This window comes from Eucyclogobius newberryi, unplaced genomic scaffold (genome assembly GCF_026437365.1).
Source record: "Eucyclogobius newberryi isolate DKJ021-1_F unplaced genomic scaffold, fEucNew1.0.hap1 SCAF_2, whole genome shotgun sequence".
Classification (NCBI taxonomy): Eukaryota; Metazoa; Chordata; class Actinopteri; order Gobiiformes; family Gobiidae; genus Eucyclogobius; species Eucyclogobius newberryi.
In genome coordinates this window covers 2,300,909-2,324,929 of record NW_027315834.1, presented here as the reverse complement: position 1 = coordinate 2,324,929, position 24,021 = coordinate 2,300,909, and the positions used below count along the sequence as shown (strand labels likewise).

The 24,021-nt window shown below is 48.6% G+C and overlaps 2 protein-coding genes across 3 annotated transcripts in view; one reads left to right on the top strand and one right to left on the bottom strand.

Moving 5' to 3' along the window:
* Window positions 1–2,470: 2,470 nt before the first annotated feature.
* cct7 (chaperonin containing TCP1, subunit 7 (eta)) lies at window positions 2,471–12,761 on the top strand. The gene is made up of 12 exons (XM_072454684.1): window positions 2,471–2,567; window positions 3,643–3,726; window positions 4,195–4,264; window positions 4,330–4,436; window positions 4,501–4,679; window positions 6,147–6,318; window positions 7,189–7,353; window positions 10,405–10,593; window positions 10,776–10,873; window positions 11,443–11,575; window positions 11,648–11,854; window positions 12,189–12,761. The coding sequence occupies exons 1-12, from the start codon at window positions 2,562–2,564 to the stop codon at window positions 12,417–12,419; spliced, it is 1,641 nt and encodes a 546-aa protein (XP_072310785.1). The 5' UTR covers window positions 2,471–2,561; the 3' UTR covers window positions 12,420–12,761.
* Window positions 12,762–15,639: 2,878 nt separating this feature from the next.
* hspa12b (heat shock protein 12B) overlaps window positions 15,640–24,021 on the bottom strand; it is a 39,485-nt gene continuing 31,103 nt past the window's right edge. Inside the window, exons 9-12 of one of the 2 annotated variants that reach the window (XM_072454681.1) lie at window positions 21,146–21,250; window positions 18,853–19,111; window positions 17,497–17,600; window positions 15,640–16,401 (exon numbers count right to left, since the gene is read on the bottom strand). In XM_072454681.1, the coding sequence (XP_072310782.1) occupies window positions 15,746–16,401; window positions 17,497–17,600; window positions 18,853–19,111; window positions 21,146–21,250 (1,124 nt within the window). In that variant the 3' untranslated portion in view covers window positions 15,640–15,745. The remainder of the gene's footprint in view (window positions 16,402–17,496; window positions 17,601–18,852; window positions 19,112–21,145; window positions 21,251–24,021) is intronic. The other variant, XM_072454682.1, reaches the window with a different exon arrangement.

Here is a 24,021-nt window from a genome sequence, read left to right as displayed (position 1 = left end):
GGGAGCAGATGAACCAGATGTAAAGACACAGCTCACACAGAGTCATCAAGGACAGAGGGGACAGTAGAGACAGTAGGGACAGTAGGGACAGAGGACATTAAGGACAGAGTGGACAGTAGGGGGGACAGCTGTGAGTTGATCTTTGTTTGTTAAGCTTCAAAATGCTGTGTGTTTTATTACAATCCAACTCATATTCACGGATAAATTAGTCTAATTTGTTCCGCAGCGCAGTGGACCTCAGGTGCACCGTGAGACCCCCGGTTCAAAAGACGCATCACTACAGCATCATCGGCTTCTCCAGTGAAATTAAGCAGTTTGATGTTTAAAGGTGCTGTATGTACGTTTTCTCATAAAAGTGTTCTTGCTTTGCCTGGAAGGTTCCACAGTCTGATATAAACTCATTTATCTTTCATTTATCTAGTTAAAGGGGGGTTTATTGCCCCAAAAGTACTTGGTTACATGCTGTACTAAAAACAAGAAATTAATTTTAAGAAATCTACATGAACCAATATTCAGCTCTTTTTTATAACAAACCTATTTAATCAAGCTGGAATTATATTGGATGATTTCATACTATGGACTATATCAAATAAATAGATTAAAACACACACACACCAAAGTACATGAAATTACCCCTATTTTGTGATTTATTTTAGGGTTAGGACTCTGTCTCACCCAGTCGGTCCCTGCTGCAGGTCATGAACAAGATGTTTGTCTTTTTCATTGTAGGTGGATTAAAGTACTTAATTAAAAGTAATCTTATTTGATAAATTGCTGCTGTAAATTGATTCTTTTAACAAAGGACAGAAGTGATATGGGCGTGGCCAACAGAATTCCCTTCAAACTTGTGATTTTGTGATTCTTCACTGAGAATTTGGTTCACTGGCAATGAACCTTTTCTGATTCTGATTCTGAGAAGTACATCTATATTCCAATTCTTCGTCAGGCAAATTAAAATGACCCTCTCTTTCATATTTATTTCTAGAATTATTAGTAGAGTGGCTGCCTGAATCATTAATATATATGTATATAATTTAGATATTATTTCCCTTGAAAGTTCTGATTTCTGTCAGAGGATTATGATGGTAATTACTTTGTTTAATTTCTTGGGTACAATAACTCCTTATTTGTAAATACCTATAAAAGTCCTGTTCCTTAAGCCAAAGGATTCTTTCAACTCATCAAAGCTTTTAAAGTGATTCTCCTTTACAATCTGGTAAAAGACCTTTATGCCTTTTGTTGTCCAGACTTTAAATCTTGAGTCTGTGTGACATTTTGATCGCAAGCCAACCCGATTTTGTGTTCTCCACCTCCCCCAAATTACTCAGGCCTGCACAGGAACCCCCGGCACAACATTAATCTCAATATATTTCCATTGAGCTTCATAAAGTAACAAAGTAATTTTTCAGACAAGGCAAACCCCGTCCTCCTTTTAATAGTTGTAGACCACCTCCCTCACCACTCTCACGATTCAGGAACAGGATGTAAACAGACTATTTCGGAAATCCAACCCTCGAAAAGCTGCTGGACAAGAAGGTGTCACTCCGGCCACCTTAAGACACTGCGCAGGCGAGCTGGCCCCTGTCTTCAGCATCCGCATTATAAAATATGATGCGGTAGAAAATAAGCAGTCCCAGCCTGCTTCAAGTCGTCCATCATCGTCCTTGTCCCCAAGAAGCCCCGGATCACTGGACTTAATGACTACAGACCCGTGGCACTGACGTCTGTAGTCATGAAGTCATTTGAGCACTTGGTCTTTCCCCACCTCAAGTCCCTCACCTCCCCCCAGCTGGACCTCCTGCTGAACCCCCTGCTGGACCCCCTGTTGGACCTCCTGCTGAACCCCCTGCTGGACCCCGGCTGGACCCCCTGCAGTTCCCCTACAGAGCCAACAGGTCTGTGGACGACACCATCAACCTGGCTCTCCACTTCACCTGCAGCATCTGGACTCCCCGGGAACCTACGGCAGGATCCTGTTTGTGGACTTCAGCTCTGCATCAGCACCATCCTCCTGCACACTCACCCCCCACTGAGTGTGGGGGGTGAGTGTGCACATTTTTAAAAAAGATTTCTCAAATCGGCGAAAAATCCTCAATTATTCCTTTAAGTTGCAAAAGTGGGAATGAATCGCGACAATATCCTGAATAACCCTTTGTAATGATCAAAGATGATCTGCTTGATACTAATTTATAAACATTCACTTCCAGGCCAATGCAAGGCAAGGCAAGTTTATTTTTAGAGCACAATTCGTAGTTCTTCAAGTTCAAAGTGCTTCACACAACAGAAAAAAAAATCGTTAAAATCACAGCCCTATTCAGCAATATGAGCAGTTATTTATTTATTGTTTATTTTCATTTTTAATTGACACAAACACATTGCACCTATTTTTGTAAATCATTATTAGGCAATAAACAATTACAATAAACGTTTTTTTGATGAGAAAAGTTTGTAGACCCACCCGAGTGTCGCCCCGGGAAGCCCGAGCCCACACCGCCCCTGCTCGCGAAAGGCATTATGGGACAGACGCCGGAACAACTCTTCTCGAAGGAGCCGCTTCAAAGATGATGGTGAGTGAGCTAGCGCTTCTCACGGCGCCGTTATCCGGAGCCATCCTCCCGCCGTCTGTCACCGGTTATCGTCCGACATGTGCCTGTTTCCTCCCGCTCCCGTGCTCCATCCGCACACCGGCGTAGTTTAGTCGGATTGTCCGTAAAATGTGTTTATTGTCAGCCGGTTTGTGTTAGCATTGTGTTAGCATAGTCTGCTGACCGGGGCGTACAAAGCAGGCTGCGCGCGTGCGCACCGTTCAATGGAGATCAGGGACTTTATACTCACAAGGGATAAATATAATACTGTTATTAAGTTTGAATGGAGAACTCTGTATTTATAAGTGTGAAATTGGTGCCGGAGTCTGTGTCAGAGTTTGTCCAGTATATTCAGTAGCGAGTGCTAATCTGGTCTGTTCCTGTCCTGCTGCAATAGTTTACAATCCAACACATTAACATGAGTGGTCAGCAGCCTGCCCCGGTGGTCAGCAGCCTGCCCCGGTGGTCAGCAGCCTGCCCCGGTGGTCAGCAGCCTGCTCCGGTGGTCACGCGGAAATTCTGCCTGAAAAGCAGCCCTCAAACGCCCCTTTAGCTTGGACTAGAGTCATGACTCCGCAACACACGTTAGAACCGCTTTACAATATTCATAATTTAGAATTGGGTTGTTTTATTCAGGACTGTTGCTATGGGGATTGTAGAGGAACTCTTTGCTTAAAAGTTCTGCATTTAGTTCTGGGTACCTAACCATTTGACCCAAACACTTCTCCAGAGTGACATCTAGTGGTACGCTGTAGCACTACATCATCCACAGTGGTTATTAATAAAATCATTTCACAGTTTAGTTGTGTATTATTAATGCATTTGTGTGCAAATGTTTTACCTTTCACGTCCTATTTTAAAATCAGCAATACATTTTCTTCCGTGGAAGGACGCGGCCTAGTTTAATTAATGTATTTGTGCTTTTATTATTGCACATGTGCCTAAAAGTGCTTCGGAAACGGCCCAGGGCCCGCTCCATGTCGCCCAGGGCCCGCTCCATGTGTTGTAAGCTGTAACTCTGAAATGAAACCTGCTCTAAAGTGTTCTGTGTGTGCAGCCCACACCAGTGATCCTGCTGAAGGAGGGGACCGACACGTCCCAGGGCGTCCCCCAGCTCATCAGCAACATCAACGCCTGTCAGGTCACTATAACACTCCCACTTTTATTACTTCTACTTATGGAGAATTTAGAGACACTTCGGTACCTTAAGAACCTTTTAAACTTGCCATAAAACGCCAAAGAAGAAGAAGGAGAACTACAAATCTTTGTGGACATTCACATCTAAGCTTCCTCGTCCACACTTACCAACACCTTAACTGAACAAAATAGTGATTTTAGCAACTGTTAAACCCGAACTATGTTTAAAAGTGTGTGTGTGTGTGTGTGTGTGTGTGTGTGTGTGTGTGTGTGTGTGTGTGTGTGTGTGTGTGTGTGTGTGTGTGTGTGTGTGTGTGTGTGTGTGTGTGTGTGTGTGTGTGTGTGTGTGTGTGTGTGTGTGTGTGTGTGTGTGTGTGTGTGTGTGTGTGTGTGTGTGTGTGTGTGTGTGTGTGTGTGTGTGTGTGTGTGTGTGTGTGTGTGTGTGTGTGTGTGTGTGTGTGTGTGTGTGTAGGTGATTGCGGAGGCTGTGAGGACCACCCTTGGGCCCCGTGGCATGGACAAACTCATGGTGGACGGCAGAGGTGAGTCCAAGCTCGTCAACCGTTGTAAGAAATCTCCAAGATACGAAAGTGTTGTGTTTTTCCAGGCAAAGCCACCATCTCGAACGACGGAGCCACCATCCTAAAGCTGCTGGATGTGGTGCACCCGGCCGCCAAGACCCTCGTGGACATCGCCCGCTCCCAGGACGCAGAGGTCAGTCACACAGCCCCCCCCCCCTGTGAAGGGTGACTTGAGGGTGAATGATGTGTTTGTGCAGGTGGGTGACGGCACCACTTCGGTCACCCTGCTGGCCGCTGAGTTCCTGAAGCAGCTGAAGCCTTACGTGGAGGAGGGGCTTCACCCTCAGACCATCATCAGAGCCTTCCGCACCGCCACCAACCTGGCAGTCGGCAAGATCCGGGAGATCTCCGTGTCGGTCAAGAAGGATGACAAACGGTAAATTTGAGGCACCAAGATTACATTAAAAACTACTGTATGAGCCGCGACTTCATTCTTCAACAGCGATGAGTAGATGTGCAACAGGACAGTCCCTGAACAGGCGATAGCCCCTCCCTGAACAGGCGATAGCCCCTCCCTGAACAGGCGATAGCCCCTCCCTGAACAGGCGATAGCCCCTCCCTGAACAGGCGATAGCCCCTCCCTGAACAGGCGATAGCCCCTCCCTGAACATAGCCCCTCCCTGAACAGGCGATAGCCCCTCCCTGAACATAGCCCCTCCCTGAACAGGCGATAGCCCCTCCCTGAACAGGCGATAGCCCCTCCCTGAACATAGCCCCTCCCTGAACAGGCGATAGCCCCTCCCTGAACATAGCCCCTCCCTGAACAGGCGATAGCCCCTCCCTGAACAGGCGATAGCCCCTCCCTGAACATAGCCCCTCCCTGAACAGGCGATAGCCCCTCCCTGTGAATAATGAGCACTTTGACACTGTTATAAAGAAACTCCTTGTGGTCCTCCACTGTGAAGTACACACTTTTCCAAAATGACCCTCTCTTTCACATTTGATATAACTGTTGTTGTTTTCTCATTTCTTGGCTTTAATGTATTTGTAAAAGCCTATGAAACTATTGTTTCTCCAAGTCAAAGGATTCTTTCCACAAATCGGAGCTTTTTATGTGATTCTCTTTCACGGTTTGGTAGAAAACTATGCCCTTTGTTATCCTAATCTTAACCCTCAGCTTGGTGCTCTTTGGCTTAAAACCTTGGTCATAAGTTTAATATGTTTCGATTAGTTTTTCCCATGTCGTAAGCACAGATTTTCCCCAGTGTTTCTTCACTTTCTCAGAGTGACTGCACACTCAATATTTTTCCATTGTGCTTCGTGGGTCACATTAGGACAGCACTGCTCTGGTTTGAGCTGAAATAAAGCTCAGTGTTTTATGACCCGCCCCGCAATGAAATGAGTTTCTTGGCCCGCCCTAACCGCACCCACGGGACCTGCTGGTCCAATGAAAGCACGTGCATCACTACAGTTCTGTGTAAATATGTCATGTTGCAGCGTGGACCCCATTTTATTTACCACACTTTTACATCTGCCAGTTAGTGAAAATATATATATGAACATTCTTAAAAGGAAGACAATTCCATCCTGAATGTAGAGAATTAAACAACATTTTCTGACAATACTGAAGTAGTACACAAAATAAATGTTATTTAGTTGTCTGTCAAATCCAGTTATGGATTTACCTCTAATATATATTACATTTGCTGCACATGGCGAACCAGGAAGTACTATTATGTTATCTATTTTTGTTTGCTGGAAGTGTCATTTTCCATACACAGGTATTCTAACATAAGTGATCAGAATAAAATACATTTTAAAGTAAAATGGTTAATCCTGCTTCTTAAGCTTGTTGGTTGGATGACTGTTGGATGCTCAGTAGTTTTCCCGCCGTGTGCTGCAGTGAGCAGAGGCAGCTGCTGGAGAAGTGTGCGGCCACAGCCCTCAACTCCAAGCTCATCGCTGGCCAGAAGGACTTCTTCTCCAAGATGGTGGTGGACGCCGTCATGTCTCTGGACGAGCTGCTGCCTCTCAAGATGATCGGCATCAAGAAGGTCCAGGGAGGAGCTCTGGAGGTATCGCACCCTTTACAGTGTCCTACACGGGGCTGGGGATGGAGGTATCGCACCCTTTACAATGTCCTACACGGGGGGATGGAGGTATCGCACCCTTTACAGTGTCCTACACGGGGCTGGGGATGGAGGTATCGCACCCTTTACAATGTCCTACACGGGGGGATGGAGGTATCGCACCCTTTACAATGTCCTACACGGGGCTGGGGATGGAGGTATCGCACCCTTTACAATGTCCTACACGGGGCTGGGGATGGAGGTATCGCACCCTTTACAATGTCCTACACGGGGCTGGGGATGGAGGTATCGCACCCTTTACAATGTCCTACACGGGGCTGGGGAGGGTTGGCTTAAAGCTGAGGCAGAAAGGCAAGTTTATTTGTAGAGCACATTTCATACACAAGTCAATTCAAAGTGTTTCACGACAGGAAAAAATGCATTAAAATCACAAAGAAATGACACACAATGCATTAAAATATTGCAATAAAATCACAAAGACACACTTTCCCTTATTTATTTGACATTAACAGCATGACTTGTCCCCGAGATGGACACATCCCTTTTTAGATTGACTCTTTCCCATATCAGCGCGCTATCTGCAAGATAGAAAGGGCTTCTCTGTCATCCTTGTCTGCTTCTCACACGAGTCCTATTGTAACTGGCATAAATCTGAAAGCTCCACTCCCTCGCTGCATGGCCCAGTGAGTGGCACGCTCCTTTACCCTGTAGCGTGTGAGGAAGTAAGAGTGGTGCTCGAGGCTGACACGGCCATTAACGGTGCGGCGGAGCCGCGAAGGGATGAGACGTACCATGTGACAAACGTAACCAGCCTCATGGAGTCTGACGTGAAACTTTTGTGTTCATGCGTTACAGGAGTCCCAGCTGGTCCTCGGCGTCGCCTTCAAAAAGACCTTCTCGTACGCCGGTTTCGAGATGCAGCCCAAACGCTACGAGAACCCAAAGATCGCTCTGCTTAACGTGGAGCTGGAGCTGAAGGCGGAGAAGGACAACGCCGAAGTCCGAGTCAAGTCTGTGGAGGTATCGATTTAGATCTGTTCACGAAGAATAAATGAAAATATGTCCCAGTTTTATTCCCCGTATCGAGTGCGTCACTTTTCCCACATTTTGTTATGTGACAATCAAAATTCTGCAAACATAATGACAGAGTTTGTTAGAATTCTTTGCAAATGTATTAGAAATAAGACAAAAAAGCACATGTACAGAAGTATTCATGAACATGGTTTTTCCTCTGATTGTCCATGTTTCCAGTACATGATGTGGACTTCAGCCCTCTGGTGGCACTAAAGGCTCATTTATGCTCTTTTCATACAGTCCGAGTGCTCACCATCGCTAAATGTCTGTCTCCAGCCAATGTGTCAAGGCTGTGTTCTGGAACTGAGCAGCAGAGGGTTAGTAAGAGAAAAACCATAACTGTTACAAACTGCATCTATTAGACGGACAAAACGGAGCACGTGCAGAAGCCTCTGTGCTTCTCCAACGTCCAGCAGAAATGAGCCTTGAAGCTTCTGAGGAAGATGGTGGCTCAAATGTTGAAGCGAGACCACTTCAGCAGAAGCTTCCACACTCTCAGAACCGCTGTGCCATTTGTAACCCATTTCAGAATCATGGGTTACTTCTAACTCTGACAGTATCATCTCTGCATCCGTACAACCCTAGAACAATGAAATCACGTCTTTCTTCAGAACATAAATGTCTCTCACTGACTGAAACCAGACTTACCTCTTACTTTAAGATAAGATAAGATAAGATATTCCTTTATTGTCCCACATGGGGAAATTTCATTGGTGCAACGCAGGTAGATCCAGAGGTAGATACAGAAGAACAGATCACTTATAGGAAGTCTGAAAAACACTTTCAGTAGAAGATCTCCTATAAATAAATAAAAACTCCCATAGACAAATAAATACATAAATACCATTGCATGTGATCCCGACAGTAATTGCACATGAATATGTGTCACGACAGCACATGAACTGCACATGAATTTCACAGTAATTGCACATATGACAGAATTGCACATCAGTATTAGGTTAGGTCAGTATTGCGACGGGATAACGTGACGATCTCCGGGTAAGACGACTGTTCTCCGCAGTTTCATGAGTTCCTCCTTTGTGGAAACGCGGTACGGCGCCGGCCGGGGGGCGGGGCCGGAGCCGGGGGCGGGGCCGGAGCCGGGGGACTCAGAGCCAAGACACATCGCAACGACACGACGAAAACACTCAATCCAGCCGAATAAAGTCAAAAACAGTTGAATTAAAAAACTATTCCAGCGCGTGTCCCTATCGTACAGTAAAATAGAAAAAATATACTAACTATATTTACAAAATATAGGAGATAAAGCACAATAAGTGTGAGAAAGAAGAGAGCGTTTACACCGGGCTGCCAGCTGTACCAGCGCCTTATGACGAGCGCCTTTAGCTCGATGCTGTGTGTCTAGCCTGGTGACCACTGCCCAGTCCTGTGCGGCCCCGCGGGAAGGGCCCGCGGGAGGGCCCCAAATATGCATTTTTATCAATATTTATCTTAATCATACAATATATAGGCCAGTATGCTTCATGTGGCAGGTAAATGCTCATGGTAAACGTGCTTTGTGGTGGAGTCTGCCATAGATATCCTAGATATCACACTCACATTCACTTCTACAGGCGCGTTGTGGCAGAACGGTTCCTTCTCCAACTTTGGTATGAACTATGTTTATCTGTTATACAGGATGGTTTGGTTTTATCATGTTGAATCTTAAAGCCGCAATGGACGATTTTTCGGCGATTTGAGAACTCTGGCGGAAGTGCACATGCCACTCCCCCGTGCTCATGCCACTCCCCTGCTCATGCCACTCCCCCGTGCACATGCCACTCCCCTGCACATGCCACTCCCCCGTGCACATGCCACTCCCCCGTGCACATGCCACTCCCCCGTGCACATGCCACTCCCCTGCACATGCCACTCCCCCGTGCTCATGCCACTCCCCTGCACATGCCACTCCCCTGTGCTCATGCCACTCCCCCGTGCTCATGCCACTCCCCCGTGCTCATGCCACTCCCCCGTGCTCATGCCACTCCCCCGTGCTCATGCCACTCCCCCGTGCTCATGCCACTCCCCCGTGCTCATGCCACTCCCCCGTGCTCATGCCACTCCCCCGTGCTCATACCACTCCCCTGCTCATGCCACTCCCCTGCTCATGCCACTCCCCCGTGCTCATGCCACTCCCGTGCTCATGCCACTCCCCCGTACTCATGCCACTCCCCTGCACATGCCCCTCCCCCGTGCACATGCCACTCCCCCGTGCACATGCCACTCCCCCGTGCACATGCCCCTCCCCCGTACTCATGCCCCTCCCCCGTACTCATGCCCCTCCCCCGTACTCATGCCACTCCCCTGCACGTGCCACTCCACCGTGCGAACTGATACAACACCCCGCGACGGATCACATCGCATCTCTCGTCTCCCGTAGATTTCTGTCCACTTCTGCGTCAGCTCGAACTGTCTTTCTCCGTCTTCATTTTGCCCCGTACACTGAGGGAACTATATTATGATAGATCCATGCGCTTAGGCACGCGGAAACGTGGGGACGAGCCTGACGCGGCTGCAGGTGAGCGGTAGGTGCGTTTTATGATTGATACGTGGCAGGACTAATGATTTATCCACGACACGAGGAAATATGATAAAGAAAATGTGCTGAAAAAAATCGTCCATTCCACCTTTAAGCTTTTCACCATAATAAATACATGCTGCAGATGCCCTCAAGTGGCCGCAAACGTGTACTGCACGTAAGTTTGTGCACCCTCCACAGATTTAAATGGATCATTTATGAACGAGGACTAAAACGATTATGATCTCTAACTCTTGAGAATTTGAAGTACAAATCGGTGGCAAACGGGCCAATCACAGGGCATTAAGGGCCCACAGGTGTGACTGGAACCAATCACAGAGCAGCATTAGGGTTTGGGTGGAAGCCAAATCAAACATGGCTGTACCGACATGTGGTACTTTTGTTGTTCTGTTGTGACGCTTCGACCAGCGCCACGTGTTTTCCCAGTGTTTCTGCTTGAACCTGGTCTCTTGTGTCAGGACTATCAGGCCATCGTGGACGCAGAGTGGAACATCTTGTATGACAAGCTGGAGCAGATCCACAAGTCCGGAGCCAAAGTGGTGCTGTCCAAACTGCCCATCGGAGACGTGGCCACGCAGTACTTTGCCGACAGAGACTTGTTCTGTGCAGGACGCGTGCAGGAGGAGGACCTCAAACGCACCATGATGGTAAGCTCTGTCTGTGTGTGTGTCTGTCTGTGTGTGTGTCTGTCTGTGTGTGTGTCTGTCTGTGTGTGTGTCTGTCTGTGTGTGTGTCTATCTGTGCGCTCTGTCTCTGTGCTGTCCTGTGTGTCTCTGTGCGTCTGCGCGCGCTCTGTGCTGTCCTGACCCTGTGTGTGTGTGTGTGTCAGGCCTGTGGCGGCTCGATCCAGACATCTGTGGGGAACATCACTGATGACGTCCTGGGCCAGTGCGAGCTCTTCGAGGAGGTGCAGGTCGGAGGAGACCGGTGAGGAGCTGCTTTTTCCTCTGGTCAAGACAATACTATCTCTGCCCAGGCATGGTTTTCTGTCATTTAAACCGCGTTAGAGTGTGGATTCTTGGCCTGAGCTCTGGACCAGAGTCCCGCAGGGGGCAGGGCGCAGCTCTGAGCCTGACACCCGTCCTCCAGTGTGTCTCTGGGTGCAGGAAGCCTTTTCCTGTTTGTGTCTGATAGCAAGGACTAAGATGAAGTGAAGACTGTAGTTTCTAAGGTGCACGAGTGTCCGGAGCTTGAGGACAATGGTCTAGATGATGCAGGAAGGGCGTGGTCACAGCTATTTAGAGCTAGAAGTTTACTCATGATTTAAAGCTGCATTTTATGCTCTGGTGCCTGGGGAAATGCACCTCGATACTTCTTTCATGGCTTTGGGCTCATTGTGCATTTACTTGTACAATGTTCATGTCACAGCATTAGTCACTTAAAACCACTGCTGTGATTTTGACCTGGAACATTTCAGTGAAACCTTTAACCTTTGAACTTGCCACTCTCACTAATATAAAAGACGAGTTTTTCTCAGTTCCTCCTTCTGTCCGCAGGTATAACTTCTTTAAGGGCTGCCCCAAAGCCAAAACCTGCACCATCATCCTGAGAGGAGGAGCCGAGCAGTTCACCGAGGAGACTGAGCGCTCTCTGCACGACGCCATCATGATCGTACGCCGCGCCATCAAAGTATGTCTCTGCCCAAGTCTCTAACTCCACTTCTGTGACTGTGCGAGTGCTGAGCCTTTGTGTGTGCGGCAGAATGACTCCATCGTGGCAGGAGGAGGAGCCATCGAGATGGAGCTGTCCAAGTACCTGCGGGACTACTCCAGGACCATCCCGGGCAAACAGCAGCTGCTGATCGGAGCTTACGCCAAAGCCCTGGAGATCATCCCCCGACAGCTGTGCAACAACGCAGGCTTTGACGCAACAAACATCCTCAACAAGCTCCGAGCCAAGCACGCACAGGTACGCTCCATGCACGCACAGGTACGCTCCATGCACGCACAGGTACGCTCCATGCACGCACAGGTACGCTCCATGCACGCACAGGTACGCTCCATGCACGCACAGGTACGCTCCATGCACGCACAGGTACGCTCCATGCACGCTGCGTTCCATGCAGACTGCGCTCCATGCGGGTGTGCTGTGCGCTCCATGCAGAAGCGGGTGCTCTGGGACCGGGGGGTGCTCTGGGGAAGCGCCAGCCTCGTGATTTTGGGCATTACAAAAATCGAGTAAAAAGTGTTAAAGAATCCCATTCACGTGCTGATGTTCTAAGCGTGTCCCGTGTGTGTCTCAGGGTGGGATGTGGTATGGAGTAGACATCAACAACGAGGATATCGCAGATAACTTTGTGGCGTGTGTGTGGGAGCCGTCCATCGTGCGCATCAACGCCCTGACCGCCGCCTCCGAAGCCGCTTGTCTCATCCTGTCTGTGGACGAGACCATCAAGAACCCCCGCAGCAGTGTGGACGGCCCCCCCATGGGAGGAGGGCGGGGCAGGGGCCGTGGTAGACCTCACGCACACTGAGCACTGGGGGCCATGGTCGCACCGGGGTACACGCCCAGCTCAGGTGGACTGTTTCTGTTTTTTTACTGTTGGCTTTTGTGTTCAGCACCAGATCTTCAGCAGCTCAGCTCTTTACAGCCTCTGCTCAGCTCTGCTCAGCTCACACACTGAGTTTAGGTCATGATGTGGCACAGGACAAGAGCAGCTCTGGGGCCTCTGTCCTCTGGGGCCTCTGTCCTCTGGGGCCTCTGTCCTCTGGGGCCTCTGTCCTCTGGGGCCTCTGTCCTCTGGGGCCTCTGTCCTCTGCTGTGTACAAGTATTTATTGGACCAGTGTCATGAATAAAGTTCCAGCTCAAACTGTTCTCTTGTTTGTGTTGTTATTACAGAGAAGTTCTCTAAACACCATGTTCTAAAGACAAAGAGCACATAGTCCAGCCTGTGACACAGGCGCAGCTCTTAAAGGGCCACACACACAGGCGCAGCTCTTAAAGGGCCACACACACAGGCGCAGCTCTTAAAGGGCCACACACACAGGCGCAGCTCTTAAAGGGCCACACACACAGGCGCAGCTCTTAAAGGGCCACACACACAGGCGCAGCTCTTAAAGGGCCACACACACAGGCGCAGCTTTAAAGGGACACACGTCCTTTAATCTCATCACAGGACAGATTCATACATGACACACTAGTATGTTTGCGTCACATACACAAGACGCATTATTTCCAGAATGTTAAAGTAAACTGCAGTTCAGTATATGACCACTATGTGGTGTATAATATTGAGTCTCATGGTCAGATCAGCTCTTTACTTACAGTTGGGTCTAGATCAAACACTAACTCACAGAAGTTAGAATTCCAACATGGCGGTGACTGAGACCGGTCCCTCTGATGCAGCTCAGGCGCTCATTTTTTCTTGGGTCCAAATCCGCTCTTGTCCCTGACCCAGCGTCTGAAGCCTATCGAGGGCTGCATACAATTGTCTTTTAAGATAGGGATTATGGCCACCACGAGGGCCGCCATGTTGGAGCCAATTCTGACTTCGGTGAGCCTGCTGGTGTCTGATCTAGTTCTGACCCTTTATTGTCCACACGTCTGTGGCGTGACCTTTACATACACCCGGAATTTCACAACAAAGACTTTCTTGGCCCAGGATATTGACCAGAAAAGTCTGAGGTTTAGAATCTCTTTGAGGGGATTCCTGGCCCCAAAGGGGAGAAGCCAGAGGAAACCTACACCAACACAGGGAGAACATGCAAACTCCACACAGAAAGGCCCCAGCCCGCCTGGAGCCGAACTCTGGACCTTCTTTCTGTGAGGTGAGAGTGCTAACCGCTGCGCCACCGTGACACTATGACAACATTTTAAATCATTAATTAAAGTTGGAAAGTTATCAGCGGGAAATGTTTGATTTATTTGGTTTGCACACGACGTTTAGACCAAAGACATGAGCTTGTGGCGTTCTGCGTCTTTTCTGGTTGAGGGCCCTTTTCTAAACCAGTTCCTTCTTCTTCGGCTCCTGCAGCAGAGCGGTCAGAGCCCCTCACTCAGACTGAAGAGACACGCCTCTTCCCATGAAGGCGCCTCTCACTAATGTCGCCTATATTAACCTTTTATATTCACTGGATGATTGTAATTACTGGGGTTATTTTTTCATGTCGACTCTGATCCTCATGTCACTCTTGTCACTCTTGACTGGCGTCTGCAATGTGAGTCAAACCTGAGGTAAGTGTAGTCATCTGGACACTTTGAGACAAAAAACGGTTCACCCTTAGGACAAGATGCCTACTCAAACACAGAGTAATGTAGTTTATTCTGTCCAATGCAGTGAGTGCAGCTGTAAAGAGCGCCACATAGTGAGACTAAACAGCCACTGCACAAGAGGCTTTATCAGCACGTCAGACACTGGAGTTCAGGACCACAGAGCGACGTGCATCTGCATCTTAAAGACACAAACCACTCCATCAAATACAGAGAGGAGAAGATTCTGAGCAGGACAAAAGATGCTTTGAAAGAAGATTTAAAGTCTTTGTTCAAAAAGAAAGAGCATTTTTAAACATGTTTAAAGATGCTCTTTCCAGTCGTTTACAACAGCGTTTAGAGTCCATAGTCAGGAAACGACTCTGCTAATCACACCAGTGATGAGGGAGCTGCAAACATGCTGACTGGTCCATTACAGGGCTGTTGGGGTAACAAAGATTTGAGTCAGGTCAAATTTAGACGGTGTAAACAAATTAACAAGACAGAATGTTATCAGGAGGGTGGGCGGGGCTTAGGATAAAAGTTCTCAGACCAGTTCTGCAGATTGAGAATGACTTTTTGATGAGAGTCAAAACATCTTGTTTTTCAAAACCGTGTCCAGATGATGTGAGTGAATATTGTTCTATAAATGAACGCTCCAGGACAAATGAGGGATGGTAAGTACTTAAGATAAGGTCAAGTATTTTTCTGAACTATATAAGACACGTTTGGCCTCAGAACGACTTCAGCATTTACAAAGTCAACGTGGCATAAAATCTCTGATTCATTTATTTATAATTATGTATCTCAATAAACATGGATCGAACCCCAAAAGCTCATGGATCTCATGAATAATGAAGTTTTTCTTCACAGAGAAAACAATGAGGTGAATGTGAGATTATTTTGTAAATATGCACCTATAAAGTCAAGCTTTTCCTTTTGTTTTAGCGACGTTTCACTTATATTTCTAAAATTCTATTATGCAATATTAAAGTCAAGATGAAGAGGTTCACGCTCCTGAATAAACTGAACTCGTGTGATTTGCATGTCTGACACTCTTAACATGCCTAGAGAGCGTTTCGCTTCATTCACTCTAGTTTGATGAATCCTCCACATTCTCCTTCATAACTGACGTTTTCTTCAACGGTTTCGTTGCTCTGAGAATCTTCTGCTGTTTTTAACTCCATAAACCAGACTGAATTCTTCCTGTCTAATCGTGATCACTACAACTGCGTGCTGAGACCCAGGAGTGAAAGGCCAGCTTGAAATTGAAATTTTCAAAACGTTGTGTAATTCCCTCTTCAGCCAGTAGGGTAACAGCAGAGATCCAAATGTAATTCTGTTGTAAATATATATATTTTTTTAAGTTTTTTTAGTTCTAAAACTCACTGTGAATAAGACACTTGTTACTCGCTCCCTTTGGAACACTTATTTTGCGTAGGAAAAGGAAAAAGGGCTGAGCAGTTTGTCCACTCCCAAAGTACACTTGCCCTGTAGGGGGCGCTCACTGGTCTGGTCCTGAAACACTCAGGTGAGTAAGTGCTGATGTTCTAAAAAGGATTAAACACTCTTCAGCACAACTATCCTCAAGTCTTTGGTTCTTCTGCTGCTCAGTTGGACAGGAAGTCCACCGTCACCCGCACTGAGCGGTTGGACATGACGTCCACCGCGGTCACCTTGATCTCAGTGTCTCCAAACTGCATGGTAGCCCTGATCTCCCTGCGCAGTAATGGGGCCCCTGCCGTGGCCCCAGGACAGGGTAAGGGCTGTGGCAGGTCCAGCGTGATGGTGCCACACTTCCGGACTCCGGGGTCCGACACGTAAACCGCATTGTCCGAGCGGCTGCAGTAGATGTTGATGATGATCTTGCGCTGGCCGATGCGTGCCGGCGTGTAGCTCCGCCTCACCACGTCTCCCAGAGCCACTGATTGGTCGACAGAGACGAAGCGGTCCAGGATGTCTGTGCACCATTCGCGGCCATCCTTCAGCAGCAGCTTGTCTCGTGGGTGTCGGCCCTCCACGAAACAGTTGAGCACTCCCACCCCATAGGTGAGCGGACAGCGGCGCACCCTCACCACGCTGGGGTCCAGGCCGAAAAGCACCGCCCCCTTCAGGATGGTCAGCCCCACGTCGTGAGGGATGATGATGCGACAGCTGTGGCCCACCGACCTCTGGATGGCCTTCTGCAGCATGGGCGACTCTGCGAAGCCTCCAACCAGGAAGAGGAAGCGCACGCCCTGCACCTCTGGCCGGTTCAGCAGCTCCTCTGGGGCGGGGCAGGAAGACACAAAGGGTTTGTCCAAAGTTACATTCTACTTCTCTCAGGCTTTTACAGTGAGAGACATTTGCTGGTAACAGTTGAAGTGAAACACTCACTTGAGATGACACTCATTTTTGCCACCTGATGCCAACAGATGGACGAGTCTTAAGGCTTATACTGTGCGACTTTGTACGATTTAAGACCATTTTGGATACGTTTACCTGCTTACGCTGTATATCAAACGTGTCTAATGCTGTGTCCAGTTGTCCGACTGACAAATTCACACTGGAACATTCTTTCAGTACATCTCGGAATTCCTTTGTGGAAACTCGGGCCCCACTTCAGAATCCCACATGGCTGTGCCTTGTGTTTGAAGGAAATTTAACCTCCGACAGGTAAAGTATTGATAGTTTTGTACTATTTTACCTTTAGTTTCTCTGCTGTCTGTGAATCTGCTCCGGCTGTTGAGCCTCTGCAGTTTTAAAACGTTCTGTGATGCTAATGATGCTAACGTCAACGCAGAGCTAATATCAACAAAATCTAAAATTCACTCAGACAATGTTTTATAAACTGCAAATGTAATAAAACTGTCAGGGTTAATAAAGAAACCTACTTTGAGCCACGTTTTAGCTGAATGGAGCACTTTTCTGCTTTGTACCACTTGTTTGAATCGTACATAAACTACACTTCTGCTCATGAAGTTTCCGACTTGACAACTGGAACAGAGAAAATGTCTCGGAAGTCGGTGTTCCAACCTCAGAGAGGAATGGAACGCATCCGACCAGCAGTCGTGCGCGTGCAGGTGATCGCAGCGCGTGCAGGTGATCGCAGCGCGTGCAGGTGATCGCAGCGCGTGCAGGTGATCGCAGCGCGTGCAGGTGATCGCAGCGCGTGCAGGTGATCGCAGCGCGTGCAGGTGATCGCAGCTCGTACTCAACACAAAAGAGACTAAAGAGCTAAAAGTCGTCCTGATTTTCAACTAGTCATGAAACAAAAATATCAGTCTTAATCTCAGCTTTTGTGCAGATGTTCGTGGAGCACTTTCAGGGTTAAATGGAAAAACACAACCCGATGTAGTTTGTGATGAGGAGCTGTTCTTACCAATGTGTCGGACGATGCTCTGGATGGTGGGCTGGAAGAGCTGGTGCATGGCCTCCTGGGTGAGGCGCAGCATGCCCTGGGACGACCACTTCACCGTCTTCATGCTGCTCACACAGGACACAATATGAGTCAGGGTCAATCAGGGATCACTCTCCACATGTCCAGAACATGGGAGAAGACTCATCTGAACAGAACAGCATCACATTCAGACCTGTTCATTTGCTGAAAGTCCCGCCCGATCCTCGGCTCACAACACTATTCACTATATTCATTTTCACACGTGCAAATAGTAGATTCAATCTTTTCCATGGCATTTATTTATGTCCTTTTGTCTTTGACTTGGTTCAGTCCAGTCACACACACACACACACACACACAGACACACACACACAGACACACACACACACACACAGACACACACACACACACACAGACACACACACACACACACACACAGACACACACACACACAGACACACACACACACACACACACACACACAGACACACACACACACACACAGACACACACACAAACACACAGACACACACACACACACACACAGACACACACACACACACACACACACACACACACACACACAGGGTCAGATTACTCTCATAGATCCAGGGCGAGGCCTGTCCCTGTGGGGACGGGGCCAGAGATAGGGGTCTTTTTGGGATGTAAAGGGCAGAAGTAAATAACCTGATGAAGTGTTGTGCTGCTTCTCTCCACGGATCAACTTTGAAAACTACCTGGACTCCTGAACAAAATAATGTTGGTTTAGTTATTATTGAAGGGAAATCACCAGAGGAACCAAAATAATCTGGAAAAGAGGAGACGAGGAATTTGGGTGACCTTTGGAGGTCACATGAGGTCTCCATTCGCTCCATGTGCTCTGGTCCAGGTCAGTCTCAAAACTCCCAAAGCGCAGTGAGCGTGGATGTGTCAGAGAAGCAACGAACACACAGTTGGCCTGTTGCACTGCAAACTATAGCCTACTTGAAAAGTCTGTTCTAGATGATAATAACAATAATAAATATAGCCGCAAGCGGCAATGATCTACCCTTGCATGCTCATGCACATGCTCAGTTAGGGCTTCACTCCTCCTGAGCCCCGCCTCCACGCTGTGCCCGCTTTACCTGCTCCTCCTGAGCCCCGCCTCCACGCTGTGCCCGCTTTACCTGCTCCTCCTGAGCCCCGCCTTTACCTGCTCCTCCTGAGCCCCGCCTCCACGCTGTGCCCGCTTTACCTGCTCCTCCTGAGCCCCGCCTTTACCTGCTCCTCCTGAGCCCCGCCTTTACCTGCTCCTCCTGAGCCCCGCCTTTACCTGCTCCTCCTGAGCCCCGCCTTTACCTGCTCCTCCTGAGCCCCGCCTCCACGCTGTGCCCGCGGTGCCTCTTGTAGTAGTCGATGAAGGAGAAGGGCAGGCTGATGTTCAGTGCATTGGTGCGTCCCGGAGCAGCCGTGCGCTTACGGGCCTCGAAGGCAATGCTCAGGTCCACCCACGCTGCAGGCCGCTTGGCTTTGAAGCTCTGGATGAAGTCCTCTCCAAAGATCTGACACAGCATGGACTCGAAGGCCAGGTCCACCCCCACTGCCCCGTGTGGACCTCCTGGAGCCCGACGCGAGAGGAAGAGTTAGTCATTCATCTAGAACAAGGAGGTCCACCCCCACTGCCCCATGTGAATAAAATATGTTTAATGTTCTTCATATTATTTTTTTCAAGTTGACCTTAATTTAAGCAAAAAGTCCTGGCCCCCAAAGGGGAGGAGCCTGTGGGGGAAACCGGAGTGAAGCGCTAACCACTGCTCTACCGTGTTTGTGCCATTTTCACTTTCATTTATTGATGTTTAGATTTCCAAATAAAATGTCTTAATTACGATGTAAACTTCTGACACAGTGACATTGTTGAGCCATAAACACTTTGATCAGTCAGTGCTTCTCAACCTGGGGATCAGGAAATGATTTCAGGGGGTCCCAGATAATATGTGGAACATTTTTATTTTATGCAATAGGCTTAAACAAGTCTTCACACAATTCGAATGCAGTCGTACACTTCTGCTCAACAAATGATTGTTTCCAGGCTTATGTCCTGAAAATCAAAACAAACACTAGATTTAAGGCAACTTTATAATTTGCCTTATCTTAGTCTATTTTGTGTGTGAGTTTAGAATCACCTCATCCTGACCTACAAATCCATAAATGACATGGCCCCTCCCACCTCAAAGATGCTATAGAACCATCTCATCCAAACAGAGCTCTTCACTCTCAAAATGCTGGCCTTCTGGTGGTGCCAAGAGTCTCTAAAAGCACAGTAGGAGGTAGAGCCTTCTGGTGGTCCCAAGAGTCCCTAAAAGCACAGTAGGAGGTAGAGCCTTCTGGTGGTCCCAAGAGTCTCTAAAAGCACAGTAGGAGGTAGAGCCTTCTGGTGGTCCCAAGAGTCTCTAAAAGCACAGTAGAAGGTAGAGCCTTCTGGTGGTCCCAAGAGTCTCTAAAAGCACAGTAGGAGGTAGAGCCTTCTGGTGGTCCCAAGAGTCTCTAAAAGCACAGTAGAAGGTAGAGCCTTCTGGTGGTCCCAAGAGTCTCTAAAAGCACAGTAGAAGGTAGAGCCTTCTGGTGGTCCCAAGAGTCTCTAAAAGCACAGTAGGAGGTAGAGCCTTCTGGTGGTCCCAAGAGTCTCTAAAAGCACAGTAGGAGGTAGAGCCTTCTGGTGGTCCCAAGAGTCTCTAAAAGCACAGTAGAAGGTAGAGCCTTCTGGTGGTCCCAAGAGTCTCTAAAAGCACAGTAGGAGGTAGAGCCTTCTGGTGGTCCCAAGAGTCTCTAAAAGCACACTAGGAGGTAGAGCCTTCTGGTGGTCCCAAGAGTCTCTAAAAGCACAGTAGAACGTAGAGCCTTCTGGTGGTCCCAAGAGTCTCTAAAAGCACAGTAGGAGGTAGAGCCTTCTGGTGGTCCCAAGAGTCTCTAAAAGCACAATAGGAGGTAGAGCATTCTGGTGGTCCCAAGAGTCTCTAAAAGCACAGTAGGAGGTAGAGCCTTCTGGTGGTCCCAAGAGTCCCTAAAAGCACAGTAGGAGGTAGAGCCTTCTGGTGGTCCCAAGAGTCTCTAAAAGCACAGTAGAAGGTAGAGCCTTCTGATGGTCCCAAGAGTCTCTAAAAGCACAGTAGGAGGTAGAGCCTTCTGGTGGTCCCAAGAGTCTCTAAAAGCACAGTAGGAGGTAGAGCCTTCTGGTGGTCCCAAGAGTCTCTAAAAGCACAGTAGGAGGTAGAGCCTTCTGGTGGTCCCAAGAGTCTCTAAAAGCACAGTAGGAGGTAGAGCCTTCTGGTGGTCCCAAGAGTCTCTAAAAGCACAGTAGGAGGTAGAGCCTTCTGGTGGTCCCAAGAGTCTCTAAAAGCACAGTAGGAGGTAGAGCTCCTGTGTGATGGAATCAGCTCCTGTCCATGTTAAAGAGGCCGACACAGTCTCTTCATTTAAGTCCAGGCTTAAAACGTTCCTCTTTGAAATGGTTTATGGTCAGGCCAGTTAGGAACAGAAATATAAAGCTACAGTTTCAACTACGCTGTCCTAGGAGCAACTATGAGAGACTAAAAAGACTAATACCAGCTGTAAAGGTAACTTTCAAAGAGTATAGTATGTTTTGGTGGGATACCTGAGGCCTTGTAGAGCTCCTTCAGCGTGCCCTGGGGCTGCTCCACCTGGTGCACAGTCAAGTCCACAGTGCCTCCTCCACAGTCTGCCACCACGTACCGGTCACCTGAGGGAGGACGAGGCGTTAGACCGAAGAATTATAACTGTATATTATACTGCTGTTGTAATTTAGGTAAGCCTCAATTTAGAGGTCTATTTAGTAAAATGCCTATGCTTTAGGTGAAGCTGACTCTGACTCAATAAACGCGCTGGTCAGGGTGATTGAACTCATTCTGACGCATTTCAAATGAAAGAATTTTAGACACTTTTGAGTCCGCACACTTGGCGAGCTGCTGCACACTTGGCGAGCTGCTGCACACTTGGCGGGCTGCTGCACACTTGGCGGGCTGCTGCAGACTTGGCGGGCTGCTGCACACTTGGCGAGCTGCTGCACACTTGGCGGGCTGCTGCAGACTTGGCGGGCTGCTGCACACTTGGCGAGCTGCTGCACACTTGGCGAGCTGCTGCACACTTGGCGAGCTGCTGCACACTTGGCGAGCTGCTGCACACTTGGCGGGCTGCTGCACACTTGGCGAGCTGCTGCACACTTGGCGAGCTGCTGCACACTTGGCGAGCTGCTGCACACTTGGCGGGCTGCTGCAGACTTGGCGGGCTGCTGCACACTTGGCGAGCTGCTGCACACTTGGCGAGCTGCTGCACACTTGGCGAGCTGCTGCACACTTGGCGAGCTGCTGCACACTTGGCGAGCTGCTGCAGACTTGGCGGGCTGCTGCACACTTGGCGAGCTGCTGCAGACTTGGCGGGCTGCTGCACACTTGGCGAGCTGCTGCACACTTGGCGAGCTGCTGCACACTTGGCGAGCTGCTGCACACTTGGCGAGCTGCTGCACACTTGGCGGGCTGCTGCACACTTGGCGGGCTGCTGCACACTTGGCGGGCTGCTGCACACTTGGCGGGCTGCTGCACACTTGGCGAGCTGCTGCACACTTGGCGAGCTGCTGCACACTTGGCGGGCTGCTGCACACTTGGCGGGCTGCTGCACACTTGGCGAGCTGCTGCACACTTGGCGAGCTGCTGCACACTTGGCGAGCTGCTGCACACTTGGCGGGCTGCTGCAGACTTGGCGGGCTGCTGCACACTTGGCGAGCTGCTGCACACTTGGCGAGCTGCTGCACACTTGGCGAGCTGCTGCACACTTGGCGGGCTGCTGCACACTTGGCGGGCTGCTGCACACTTGGCGGGCTGCTGCACACTTGGCGGGCTGCTGCACACTTGGCGGGCTGCTGCACACTTGGCGGGCTGCTGCACACTTGGCGAGCTGCTGCACACTTGGCGGGCTGCTGCAGACTTGGCGGGCTGCTGCACACTTGGCGAGCTGCTGCACACTTGGCGAGCTGCTGCACACTTGGCGGGCTGCTGCACACTTGGCGAGCTGCTGCACACTTGGCGGGCTGCTGCAGACTTGGCGGGCTGCTGCACACTTGGCGAGCTGCTGCACACTTGGCGAGCTGCTGCACACTTGGCGGGCTGCTGCAGACTTGGCGGGCTGCTGCACACTTGGCGAGCTGCTGTACACGTGTCCTTTTCCTTTTTTTTCTTTTTGAAAGTATAAACATACAAAACACAGAACATAGAGCAGCAGCAGAGAGGTGTGAGGTCAAGAGGTCATGTTAGGGCTTATAAATATACTAATATACTTCAGACTTGGTCAAAACAGACACAACCTGGACATGTGACAATCTTAACTGAGAGAATCAGCGTTGATGTTCTGCCCACTGAAACTGAAACATCCTTTTACATCTTTTGTGTTGACATTTCATTGATTCTACCATGAAGCAATATTATTCTAAATGATTTGTTAATTTATAATAATAACTGTTATTCTAAAGCGCACAGCACCACAATTACACAAAGTTATTCAGACAAATTGCTTTACAGCGGTTGTCCTCCACCTGGGGATCGAGACCCCATGTGGCCCGTGAATCATTTCAGGGGGTTCTGAACTCAAACATGTAATATTCTTACAAAAGACTGAAAACCCTTCACATAGAAGCATAAACTCACATATTGACATTTGGATGCAAAAGCCAACTATTTGGTTGCGGTAGTTGCTATTGCTATTGCTATTGCTATTGCTATGGGGGTTGAGACTGAATAAAGTTGAGGACCACTGCTTTACAGAACAAGAGCATTAGAACGACAATACAATAAATAAAAACACATTACAATTACAGTTAGAGAAGATAAAATCATTTAAAGTCATTGGACTGAGGCGTATGACAGGTTTTTATGATTTCCTTTTTTACTTTATTGGGTGGCATAAAACCGGTTGTAAATATAAATTATAGTTTTACATTAAACTCTCCACATGATCAGGTTTTGGGTTTGGTGCACGTTTTCAGCACGAACCCTTTTGTTTTCTATGTTATCTTTTCATCTGTTTCCTGTGTCTGTAGTTCCTGTGTCTGTAGTTCCTGTGTCTGTAGTTCCTGTGTCTGTAGTTCCTGTGTCTGTAGTTCCTGTGTCTGTAGTTCCTGTGTCTGTAGTTCCTGTGTTTGTTTGTTGTGTTCGACTTTAAAGACATTCAAAAATTATTAATGGCAAAACCAATACAATCAGCCCAATGGCATCGTGAGTTTCCTTTAACATTAAGGGAAAACTAGTGACAAATGTCCAACCTACACTGGACGTGTCAAACTCGAGAGGCACAGGAGGAACAATAACCAGGGAGTGATTGACATCTGACAGAGGAGCAGAGTAAAGGGTTAGGTGCTGAGATGTCAGTGTTGGAAATACAGGTGCAATCGGGTTCACCTCTGAGTGGTGTAGGGCTCTGGAGGATGCACACTCCTCTGAGTGGTGTAGGGCTCTGGAGGAT